This window comes from Cucurbita pepo, chromosome 7 (genome assembly GCF_057944985.1).
Source record: "Cucurbita pepo subsp. pepo isolate OVF chromosome 7, ASM5794498v1, whole genome shotgun sequence".
Classification (NCBI taxonomy): domain Eukaryota; kingdom Viridiplantae; phylum Streptophyta; class Magnoliopsida; order Cucurbitales; family Cucurbitaceae; genus Cucurbita; species Cucurbita pepo.
In genome coordinates, this window is record NC_141804.1 from 1,935,327 (window position 1) to 1,948,518 (window position 13,192).

Consider the following 13,192-nt stretch of genomic DNA (forward strand, 5'->3'; position numbering starts at 1 on the left):
TGCTTCCTCTCAAGGTTTAGAGTGTTAGGAATCACGGACCTCCATAACGGTATGATATTGTCCACTTTGAGCACCCCCAAAAAGGTCTCATACCAATGGAGTTAGTATTCCTCACTTATAACCCCATGATCATTCCCTAAATTAGCTGATGTGGGACTTTCATCATCCAACACCTCCCCTCGAACAAAGTGCACACCTCCCCTCGAACAAAGTGCACCTTCCCTTAATCGAGGCTCGACTCGTCCTTTGGAGTCTTAGTCATTTTTTACGGCCTTCAAGGAGGCTTGGCTCCTTTTCTTTTGGAGTTCTTTGTTCGATATTTGAGGATTTACCAATCTATTGGCAAGACTAAGTTTAGGGCATGACTCTGATACCATGTTAGGAATCACGGACCTCCACAACGGTATGATATTGTCCACTTTGAGCATAAGCTCTCATGGCTTTGCTCTGGGCTTCCCCAAAAGGCTGATACCATGTTAGGAATCACGGACCTCCACAACGGTATGATATTGTCCACTTTGAGCATAAGCTCTCATGGCTTTGCTCTGGGCTTCCCCAAAAGGCCTCATACCAATGGAGTTAGTATTCCTTAGTTATAAACCCATGATCATTCCCTAAATTAGCTAATGTGGGACTTTCATCATCCAACCAAGAGAAGTATCCACACTTTATAAGGAATATTTTGTTCTCCTCTCTAACCGTTCTAAAGTTACAGCCGGTAATGATTCAATTGAACAACTTTATTCACAAGAAAGAAAGGAAAAAAAGATCATTATAAGGTGATAATGACTAGGAAGCAAACCGTTGTAAAAAACCCCAAAAGGGATGAAACTACATCGATTCCAAACATTTTCATAACCAATAAAACAATCGGCAAAGACATATAAGATATATACCTATTTTTGAACATGAAATTTTGAAAACGGTAGAAGATATGGGAATCCAAACACATGCATGCACTAAAGCTTCAACAGGAAGGTGGAGGAGGTTGAAGATAGCAAAAGAGAAGATGAAGGTGGAGGAGAGTGAGATTGTTTACTTGTTCTAACTCTGGAATTAGAAGCTTTTGAATTCAATGGAGGGGTTGCAGCTGCAGAATTTGAACCAGATGGGTATCTACTCGATTGGCTTCTTAGTTTCTTCTTCTCTGATTTCATTTGACCGACCTTCATTTCATTCAATCCCACTGGCAGAACACAGTTGCACAGAAAACCTATCCCACAGATATCAGGTTCAAACAATCAGTTCTTGTGGATATTCGTCTAATCCTACTGTACTTGGTAGCTAATATATGAAGGTTATTAATAAAATTCTAGTTGATTTTTCACAGAGAACCATCAAAATCATGAATATATGTAGTTTCTTAATGAAATTCTAGTTGATTTTTCACAGAGAACCATCAAAATCATGAATATATGTAGTTTCTTAATGAAATTCTAGTTGATTTTTCACAGAGAACCATCAAAATCATGAATATATGTAGTTTCTTAATGAAATTCTAGTTGATTTTTCACAGAGAACCATCAAAATCATGAATATATGTAGTTTCTTAATGAAATTCTAGTTGATTTTTCACAGAGAACCATCAAAATCATGAATATATGAAGTTTCTTAATAAATTTCTAGTTGATTTTTCACTGAGAACCATCAAAATCATGAATGTATGAAGTTTCTTAATAAAATTATGGTTGTTTTTTCACAGAGAACCATCAAAATCATGAATATCTGAAGTTTGTTACCAAGTCGGGCGAGACGATTGACCCATCTGGGGATTGGTTTTCCTGTCAATCTGAGACAAACATCGTTGCAGAAATGGTTACAGTTCCTCATGATGAGATGATAAGTGTTTCCAGAGTACTCTTCCGCCAGTTTCTCCATGAACGATCGAATCTCTCTGGGACTGAGATTCGTTCTCCCTATCAAAATTGATTTTCTGTATGTGAATCCTGGACACTGTTTTGGCTCTACTTCGAAGATTCCTGTAGTCGAATGCTCGTGTGCTCCAAACGCATATTCAACTCCATGAACTGCATCCAAATTTCAACCTAAATCACCATATATCTCCAAAACCACTTGCACAGATAGAAGAAAAATATAGAATCGATTCACATGCTCCACTTTCTAAAAGTTATGAAGTGTTTCCGACTATTTGCAATTTGTCGAACCAATTTGTTAGAATGAAGGAATCGGAGAGAATTAGATAGATACTCATCTCCACTTCCTCTGATATATCATGCAACGAAACCGATAGATTGTCGAAGTTGCGAGCAAAATCAGTACCAAAAACAGATTCTCAAGACCTATATCAGACTAAATGTTCATCAATTACGAAATCAGTAAATCATTTACCGAAAACGCGTAAGATTCAAACAACTCCGTCCTCAATAGTAACGGAACGACGAAAATCCAACCCTCCACTTTCCGCGTCACTTTCTCAGGAAACAAACAGACCAGAAGGCGAGAAAAAAGCGGAAAGCAAAAAAGGACAGAAACATTGCTGACCTTGTACGCCGGAATGGTAGACACCAAGGCCGAACCAATATGCATATCCATTGATCGGCGTTAAATCATAAACATTAAGATAAACCGGAACAGCACCAGTCTTTTTCTTGCTCGACACTGTCACGATCCTACACAACATTTTCCGCAACCTCTTCCACTTCGTCAAGAAACTACTTACGACGCTCCACAGATACAGCGACGGCGGCGACGACGAGCAACAGAATAGAACAACGGGATTCAAAATTAGTTTCGATTGGGAATCGTAATGGAGATGCAACAGGAAATCGCTTTCAGTTTTAGAGCAGAGGATTCTTCTGACTCCGCGTGCCTTTTCTTTTTTTTTTTTTTTTTCAGTTTCACTGTTCTCCACTTTAATAATGGCTCCTGTAATTTATGTTTGGGAACACTATCATTATTATTATTATTATTATTATTTTCTAAATAATATATTTTCAATGATTTTATATTAATGGAAAATAAACTATATATATATATATATATTATATATTATATTATATTAATGGAAAAGTGAATTTATACTAAAAAAAACAAAAGGAAAAGTGTAATTAAAAATTATATATCATGAATTACAACTTGTGACCCACCAAACAATTTTTTTTTTAATAATTGTTATATTTATTTTAAATTTAAAAAATTAAAAAGTGCTTCATAATTGTTTTTAATAATAAAATATTTTATATTTATGGTATGATACAGTCCGATTTGAGTATAAGCTATGGTGGCTTTGCTTTCGCCTTCCCAAAAGGCCTCATTCTCTGATGTCCCATATTGGTCGGGGAGGAGAACAAATCACCATTTATAAAGATGTGAAAACCTTTCCCTAGCAGATGCGTTTCAAAGCTGTGAGGAGAAGCCTGAAAAGTAAAGCCCAAGGAGAATAATATCTGCTCGTGGTGGATCTGGGCCGTTACAAATGGTATCAGAGTCAATCACCGGATGATGTGTCGGCCTTCTCGCTCTTCCCCGAATAGAGGTAGACACGAGGCAATGTGCCAGTAAGGACGGTGGTCCTACATCGATTGGATAAAGAAACGAGTGCCAACGAGGACGCTAGGCCCTAAAGGAGGGTGGATTAAAGCTTGAGGGGAAGCCCGAAAAGGAAAGCCCAAAGAGGACAGTATCTGTTAGCAGTGGATCTGGGACTCTTTGATTATAAACTCATGGTTCATAACGAGTCAAAATGAACAAGGTTGTATTTTTCTTTTTATTTTATTTTATAGAAACTAAAATAAATTCGATAATATTGATATTTTAGATAAAATTGAAAATAATATATAGTTCATAATTATATATATATATATATATATATATATATATATATATATATATATATATATATATATATATAAATTAATTATCACATGTCAATGTGTGAGTAGGTCATAACAATTAAAGGCATTAATTCTAATTGGACCAAAAACAATATGGTCCATGCAAAAAATATTATTGAAATGTCATTTTCTTAACAATTTAAACCGATGAATTTCTCAAACTAAATACATCTCGATATGACACTTAATAGCTCCGACATTCTCCCACAACAGGGTGTGAAAACGTCTCTCTAGTGCTCGTGTTTTAAGACCACGAGGGAAACCCCGAAGAGAAAAAACCCAAAAAGGACAATATCTATTAGCGGTGGGCTTGGACTGTTACACGTGCATCCCAAGAAAATTCCTAAGAAATCATCCAATATGGAATTGTTCCAAGTAAAACACAGAAAAATGAAGGTACCCCTTGTTAATATAAGCAGTAACTTTCAATTATTTTAAGCATTTTTCAATCATTTTATCCTCACGATCGCTCTAATTCAAATGTGGTATCGGTTCATTCATGTATCATTCTTATACTCGAGTGACACAATTTATCTCTCATTTGATGTTATTTTATACTCGAGTGACACAAGCAGTAACTGAATCTGACTTATGGATGAGACACATTTCATAATTAATAATATATATATATATATATATAATTTATTTATATTAAGTTAACCCGTCTTATTTCAATGTAACCCGTCACAAAAGATTTAACCCGAGCCTTGGTGGGTGCTCTCCAAAATATCCTAACGGCTAAGCCATTATAAGATTTATGTTACTTTAGTAGACATTAAGGTTTAAAATACACACGTGAGTTTTCTCTTTCTATTTATATAAGGTTGGTCTGTATTCTTCAGTTATTCTTATTAGACCAGACTAACTGATTTAATTAAATGAGGAGCCAACCTCGAGTACGTGTTCCCAGGACTCTAGACCAATTCGAGCCTGGTCAACAAGCTCCCGATGGCTGAACATTTGGACTACGCTTCTTCATAACTCTATCTGTTCTGGAAATAATATGTATTACGACAAATTTTTTAATCTAAACAGTAGAAATTTCTGTTCGAAACTGTCAGAGTAATATTGCCGTTTTTGTCAAGATTTTCCTTCAAATCCCAATTTACTCTCGCTCCCCGCTACTAATAGACAGTTTCCCAAATCAGAGATCAATGAATCACAAACGATATCTCCCCATGACATTTCGCCCCTGAAAGCGTCTTCCCTTCTCAATACCCGAGCATCCATTCAATGCATTCTTTCCAATCTCGTACTGAGATCACACGAAACACCGACCCCATCTCGACGAAAATAATTAGGTGACCAATGATGATAACAACAATAAACGAAGAAGATTGGAAGGACCGATCGAGAAAGAAGAAAAGGACAAAAAACAGAACTCATAGACCTATTAATTAATTAAGTTATAAACTCGAAATTAATCTTAGCGTATAATACAAGATAGGGTCATAATCAAATATTAAATACGAACCAACTTGTCACAACTAACCAAAAATTAAAATTTTTAATTAATTAATTAATTAATTAATTAACCTAAGCCATATGATTATTTGATACATTTATGATATTAATAACAATATTTAAATACTAATAAATGTTTACGAGGTTGTTTTTGTTTATCCACTTTATAATAAAACATGTCGAATGCATTTTAATAATGTTGTTAAATAAAGTGACATAATTCAAACATTAAATTCTGCAAAATTAAAACTTTATAAGATTAAAAATAAGAACAAACAACAAAAATCAAAGCTTTTTAAGATTTTTAATTCTAAAATTTGTGATTAATTACAGCTTCAGAGACAAATCCAATACTTTGTGGGTCTCATCTTGTTTATTGTCGAAATGAACGCCGCCAGCCGCCGCCGCCGTTGAGCGGAGGATGTCCAAGTTGAACCTACCTATGCTGTTGAAGCCATGTGGCGGAGAACGGTGGGTGTTGATCGGCGGGAGCTTCCCGATTCCGGGTTGTTGGTGGATTGGGATTCTAGACCAACCGTGGGAGGAGGAAACCGCCGTGTAGTGCGGTGGTTTATGGACCATGGCGTGAATTTGAATTCCAAGGGATCTATTGGGACCAGTTTGGAATGGAAAAAACGGCGCCGTCGCCTTCGCCATCGCCGCCGTGTAGTGGTGGTAGCCGCCTCTTTTAGCCAACGTTCTCTCTCTTTTATGGGCATTTTGATGGCCTCCAAGTGCTTGTGAGCTGTAAAATTTCCTCCGGCAGAAATTACATGAAAAAACCCTTGGTTCTATTGAACCCATTTTCAAATCTCCAATTAGATTCAACTCCTCCGCCGGAATCCCACGGCGGAGATACTTGTCGCCGTCGTCTTCTTCCCCAAAACCCTTCTGTAATTGCAGACGTGGAGGGGTGTCAACGGCGGAGGACTCCATTGATGAAAGATTGAAGCTTTTTTGTTTTTTTTTTTTTTTTTTTGGGAGAGGAAAGGAATATATTATGAAATTAGAGGATGAAGAAAAAAGGGTTTTTTTTTGGAATGGAAATAGTACAAGTAAAAGGACAAAGACATCTCCCACTTCATGGTTTTCACTTGTAAAAAAGATTGGATTTTGATTTGAACCCATCTTTTAGATTCATTCCCCTTCATTATTTATTTAATGTCAACTATATTTATGTCTTTTTTTTGCATCTTATAAGTAAAAAGGGAATATATTTGTACTATAATCGATATTTATTCCTTATTAGGTGTCATCTATCTCTCGAGCATCTTTGAGTATAGTTCAATTGGTTGAGTATTTACAACTTTACTGGTCGAATCAAATCTTTGTTGCTTTTGTGATGTGAGATCCCAGATCGATTTGAGAGATGAATGAGTGGTAACGAGGATACTGGGTCCTGAAGGAGATGGATTGTGAGATCCCCACATCGATTTGAGAGAGGAACGAATGGGAACGAGGACGCTGGGCCCCGTAGGAGATGGATTGTGAGATCCCACATCGACTGAGGAATGAGTTGGCAACGAGGATGGTGGGTGCTGAAGGAGATGGATTGTGAGATCCCAGATCAATTTAAGGGAGGAACGAGTGGCAATGAGGACGTTCGGTTCCGAAGGGGAGTGGACTGTGAGATTCCACATCGACTGAGGAACGAGTGGCAACGAGGACGCTGGGTCCTGAAGGAGATGGATTGTGAGATCCCAGATCGATTTGAGAGAGGAACGAGTGGCAATGAGGACGCTGGGTTCCGAAGGGGAGTGGACTGTGAGATTCCACATTGGTTGGAGAGGAGAACGGAGTATTCCTTATAAGGGTGTGTAAATCTCTCCCTAGTAGACGCGTTTTAAAAACTTTGAAGGAAAGCCCAGAATGGAGCATTGCTTTTATTATGTGAATGCATATTGAAGTGATGTGAGATCTCATATTGATTTGAGAGAGGAACGAGTGGCAGCAAGGACGTTGGGTCTCGAAGTAGAGTGGACTGTGAGATTTCACATCGGTTGGAGAAGAGAACAGACATTCCTTATAAAGGTGTGGAAATCTCTCCCTAGTAGACGCGTTTTAAAAACTTTGAAGGAAAACCTAGAAGGAAAATTCGAAAGAGGATAATACCGAATAGCGGTGGAAAAATAGTTGCATTAATTAGGGCAATTAGGAGAGTAATAGACATAGATACTTTGGTTAGGGTACCCCACAAATGCATGGAATTGAGCTAAGTCGTCACGCTTCCTTGCTTAAATTGTCCTACACATTAGGGGGCATAGGGACCCTACCCTACACAAAATGTGCCCACCAAACAAGGGCGCTCTTAGCTTCTTCTAGTGTCCCTCTCTAAGGGTATTTGATTTTCGTGGGGTACCCTATGCAAGCGGATATAATACAATACAATACATCAGTACGATGGTTACGTGTCATGTCCTTATTCACATGTATCTTAACGTAGAATTACTCCAAGCAAAATACACTTAATTATTAAGTTTCAATGACTGAGTCATCGAAGAGGACAGTGCATTTTCTTGGTATAAACAGTAACTTTTACTCTCTGTAAATCTTTCTTAATCATTCTATCATCATAATCGATCTCATTCGTAAGTGATTTCGGTTCGTTCATGATTTTTAGGGATTTAAGTCCAACCACATTAATTAATTTTGCAAAACGTGGTACATTCATCCTAGTTCTTAAAATTCAAATTGAAACGTGTTTGGATAATGTTTTGTTTTTATTTTTATTTTTATTTTTTAATGAGAGATAATAATATAAATGGGTATTAATTAAATTAAAGGAAATTTATCTGCGACAAATGGCCGACAACTAAAAGGGGGAGCCTCTCTCTCTCTCTCTCTCTCTATATATATATATATTAATTTTCAATTTTTTAATTTTCTAAACTTACATTAAAAAAATATAGTTAGTCATTTAATTAATTATATTAAAATCATATAAAAATTAAGAAATGAGCCCTAATAAAAGAAGAATAATAATTATTTTTTTGTTGGGAAATGAAGGAATTAATGATTTTTTTTTTTTTTTTGCTCTAATTGGTTGATTAAAAAAAATAAAGACAATTATAATGATTCTAAATTTGTGTCATTTACTTGTCTAATCATGTTTAACCAAATCTCTTTACCAGATTTCCACTAATCTCTTTTTTAATCAAAAGTTAGGATATATACTCTTTTTTTTTTTTTCTACCTAAAAATTAATAATTTAATTTTTTTTTAATATATCTCAAGTAAATAAAAAAATATTCGGTCTAAAATCAATTTATACCCCTAAAAATATTCGGTCTAAAACCTTAAAATTTTTCGAATAACCGAAAAAAAGCGCTAGAGGCCAACATGTCGAGCCTTGTCTTTTCTTATTAACGAGAGATACAATAAAACAGACCATTTGGGGTCCATGATTTAGACATAATAATCACATCGAAGCAATGATTTGTGTCGATTAAAATAACCCGAAAAGAAACCCCAATCGATTAAAAATCCGGGTCGATATATGAGCTTTGAAGCCATCTAAAGCATAAGCATTGTTGAACTGCACGGGCTGTCCGCTCATAGCAATATTTAGATGAAAAACTGTTGAATAATGATGCTCAAATGCTTTTTCCAACAATTATTATGCGGCCAGAGACATATAATTGGTGTGGGCATATGCATGTGCTACCCATTTGTATGCCTTTTGAAACAGCTATGAATATGACCAAAAGCATCCATCATAGACCAAATCCCTTGTTAGTTGACATATTAAAGAGAGGATTCTAAGACTCGATACAATCAATCGACAACAAGTAGCAGCGTTCTTGTGACGCTGCTATCGTTACGAGAATCGACTTGCTTTACCTGCAGAGGGGTCTGTGCTTATGGTCTGTCAAATGTTCAATGGTTTGGACTTGTGCGCCTAAAGCGTGCAATTAACAGCTATGAATATTAAAGATAACATTCTATGACTCAACACAATCAATAGACAAGAAGTAGCAGCGTTCTAAAGAACGCTGCTATAGTTACGAGAGCCGACTCACATTAAACAGAGCTGCCTGTGCTTATATAGTCTGTCAAATGTTCGACGGTTTGGACTTGTGCGCCTAAAGCGTGCAATTAACAGCTATGAATATGACCAAAAGCATCCATGAAAAAAAAACAAATCCCTTGTTAACATATTAAAGAGAACATTCTAAGACTCAACACAGTCAATCGACAACAAGTAGCAGCGTTCTTATGACGCTGCTATCGTTAAGAGAGCCGACTCACATTAAACAGTGCCTGTGCTTATATAGTCTGTAAAATGTTCGACAGTTTGGACTTGTGCGCCTTAAGCGTGCAATTAACAGCTACGGATATGTCCAAAACCATCCATATAAAAACCAAATCCCTTGTTAACATATTAAAGAGAACATTCTAAGACTCAACACAATCAATTGACAACAAGTAGCAGAGTTCTTGTACGCTGCTATTGTTACGAGAATCGACTTGCTTTACCTGCAGAGGGGTCTGTGCTTATAGTCTGTCGAACGTTCAGCGGTTCAGACTTGTGTGCCTAACGCGTGCAATTAGCCAGCTCCCACTATTAAGAAATGAGAATTGTTAGCAAGGAAAGGTCAATCACTGCATAAATTCATTTAACTTTAGGACACAGTAGAACAACCTATAGAACAGATCCTATTCAAGTAAGGTTGTTCATAAATTCATTGAATGATCGATATATCCTCCTCGTTGAATGGTAATGATTCCTATTCTTTTGAAAGTATGACTCCCATTGCCTCCCCCCCCTGAGTATCATCTCAAGTTGCAGTATGGAAAGAATTGATCAACTCATACCAACATATCTAGGAAAGTGTAACTAGTATACTAAACAGAATAATTCGAAGCTTCCTCAATTCAAGCAGATGACAACGGGGAAAGGCCCTCACATGAAGGTCGATTACAATAAGATTTTGTTCGACTTTTGTCCAATCTATCACGAGGCCATAAAACCAATCAATATCTTTGTTTCTTTCTTCTTTCAAGACTTGAACTATTATATAAAATGCCTTAAAATCAGGTATGCCTTGTTGTATGAAATGAGATGAAGCCTTGACAGATATAGTATAGCTAGGCGCTGGAGGTGCAGCTCGAGCATATGCATGGTCGGCCTGAACAATTCCACTTAAAAAGAAAATCAAACCAAAAATACAATCAATCTCTCCACAAAAGAACAAGGGACATATAACTGATCGAGCTTTTGAAAATCATCGATCCATTTCATCCCAAATTCCCAAATTCTAAGCCCATTCTGGGTTTCAGCTTGCTTAGGTCAGAGGCTGTTTACCGACAGGCAGCCCCCACAACTCAAAAGGGTAATCAGATACTTTTACTTTCATAATGTCGTTTTCATCTAACAATGGACAACGGGTTAGAAACAAGAAAGTTGAATCAAACTGTCGAGATTTAACAACTGGAACATGCGAGAGATTCTCCTTTAAATTATAGAGTAAATACATTGAATCTAATCAAACATAGATACCAGGCATGCATTTCAAAATAAAGTTCAGAGAATACTCACCAAATAAGAAGACGACAGGACGAGCAAGTTTTGGATCGATAACATAGGTCTACCATGTCAATAGCATAACAATTACAGATAAACAAACACCCTGATTAGAAAAAAAAAAAAAAAAAATGAAACTTGAGATACCTGATGAAAAATAACATGGTAAATCTCGAAATCCCTTTACCATTCCATTCATCCTCATTTTACGAGCAACAATCTCTTAATATTGTGCACAAATACATGAAATAAAGATAATATAACCAATGTATATGATTCTGTAAGATAAGACAAAGGTAAAGAACTGTTTACCTCTAAACTCGGCTTAAATAACTACAGGGAAGCCTCCAAAACACGTATGGACAGAGCGTCGGAATGCTCCATGGGATCTCACTCTCCATAAAACTTTAAATACTGAGATACATAGAGTTAGAGAAAGAACATAAAAACTCATGCAAGACAACCTAACACCTAACAGGCCAGGTGAAGAAAATTGAATCTTCAAAATCAGAACACCAAACCATACATTTCTCTCTATTTCCACCACTAAAGTATCCATCGATCCATCTATCTATTAGGAATAAAAAGTTTAAGAGAATTGAAAGGAACATATAGCACAATAGCTAACAAAACAAGTTAACTAACTCAAAGAACGTCATTAAGGTTTTATTGAAATACTAACTGCCATCTGCCATAATTTACAAGAAAAACAGTTACAACCATCAATGCTTTAACCAATGTCACAGTGCTACAAGTACTTGGGGGAAGTGTTTTAATTAGTAGTCTGGCCAGTTTCAACGCCCAGACCATATAAAACACCGGCGTATTTCTGAGTAGACCCATTGAAAAAAGTATCCCTCAACTTCCTGAAAGTACAGGCAGTAAGGAGGCTATCTGATCCTGCTTGATGGCAAACTCCAATCCTTTCCACTTCTAATAACTCTGCAAGCTTGTTCAGCCCACCATGGAAACTGTTGCAAAACTTCATCAAATGCTTGATGTCATAAACCATTGGGAAATACATATTGATCAAATCAAAGAATGCAGCCTGCGTCCCTGGTAGGCTTCGGCAAGTCAACAATTTCAGCAAGTACCCAAAATCATACCCACTGTGAAAGGTCACCCAGTAAACATTATCGTTCAAAACAATCCCAGATGACATTAGAAGCTCACCGAAGTGATTGACATCAATACCCTCTTCATTGTTCTTCTGAAAATCAATACCACACTGGCGCAAAAGCTCAATGGAATCACTAGCGAAAATATCGTTACTAATGTTGAACTCCCTGAAATTAAACTGCCAAATGCAAAACTTATCTGTTCCACAAGTTGGGAGATTCCCATTCTCATCAGAAAACGTAAGACCCAACTGAATCAACTTCAACGTGTCGACATTATCTTTGAGGGTTTGATAGTTATAATCGTTGATATTCTTAAAAGCACCCACAGGGCGAACCACCACGCCGGGGAACTCAGTATCCATCGCTATGTAATTAAATTTGTCGACAATTTCACGCATTAGAGCGAACTCTTCCTCCACGTTATGGTTCCACACCTCACGGATATGAATCGACTCACCTTTCGGCAATATGGACATACCTCGAATATCAACCGAACCAACGAAATGGCAAAACGGAAGAACCCACCGTAATCGAACAAAAAAAATTGAAGGAAAAGAAAAAAAAAACAAAAAATCGGAAAAAGGCCCTAGAAACCTAGGCGGGCCGTCAGAAATACCACCGCCGCAGAACAAGGAGGTTACGGAAAATCTCCTTAGATCTAAAGGATCTCGGAGAAGAGAAGGCGTGAGTGAAGCAATAAGGAGAAATCCCGAGTAAAGATAGAACCCTAGAAGATGAAAAATCGATTGAGCGAAAGGGGGGAACCCCCGAGAACTGGGAAGCGGATCTGACCTTGAAAACCTAAAATTGAATGGTGGTACAGAGAGATCTTGAAGCAGGGAAGTAGTGATTTTTGAGCTTCGCCGAAGAAGAAGAAGAAGAAGAAGAAGAAGCGTGTAGGTTTAGGAAGGAGAGGCAAAGGAGCACACGAAGCTCGGCTTACACCCTCCCTAAAATTTGCTTCCTCTCATCGGGATGAGGAATGAAAGGGAATGATTGTACGTTTACATTCTAAACGCCGTCGTTTCATTGTTTTATCAATTTTGTCTTTTTCTCTCCCTTTTCAATTTTTTTTATTTATTATTTTATTTTTTTAATTTTGTTACAAAATTATAAACTTAAATTATCACGTCTCCCACTAGAGAATAACGTAATATTTTTAATAACGGGTTAAAATGAACTATATCTTTTAGTGGTGGACTTGAATTATTACAAATTATATCACAGCG

At 36.9% G+C, this 13,192-nt stretch overlaps 3 protein-coding genes across 3 annotated transcripts; all 3 read right to left on the reverse strand.

The window, feature by feature from the left end:
• Window positions 1-754: 754 nt before the first annotated feature.
• LOC111798296 (deSI-like protein At4g17486) lies at window positions 755-2,851 on the reverse strand. The gene is made up of 3 exons (XM_087125653.1): window positions 2,503-2,851; window positions 1,740-2,027; window positions 755-1,213 (listed from the first exon to the last, which is right to left on the reverse strand). Exons 1-3 carry the CDS (start codon window positions 2,639-2,641, stop codon window positions 960-962), a joined length of 681 nt encoding a protein of 226 aa, XP_086981779.1. The 5' UTR covers window positions 2,642-2,851; the 3' UTR covers window positions 755-959.
• Window positions 2,852-5,645: 2,794 nt separating this feature from the next.
• Window positions 5,646-6,254, reverse strand: LOC111799158 (zinc finger protein 1-like). The gene has a single exon (XM_023682577.2). It carries the CDS (start codon window positions 6,252-6,254, stop codon window positions 5,646-5,648), a length of 609 nt encoding a protein of 202 aa, XP_023538345.2.
• Window positions 6,255-11,483: 5,229 nt separating this feature from the next.
• On the reverse strand, window positions 11,484-12,934 carry LOC111799079 (putative CCR4-associated factor 1 homolog 7). Its single transcript, XM_023682476.2, has one exon. It carries the CDS (start codon window positions 12,437-12,439, stop codon window positions 11,615-11,617), a length of 825 nt encoding a protein of 274 aa, XP_023538244.1. The 5' UTR covers window positions 12,440-12,934; the 3' UTR covers window positions 11,484-11,614.
• Between the last annotated feature and the right edge of the window lie 258 nt (window positions 12,935-13,192).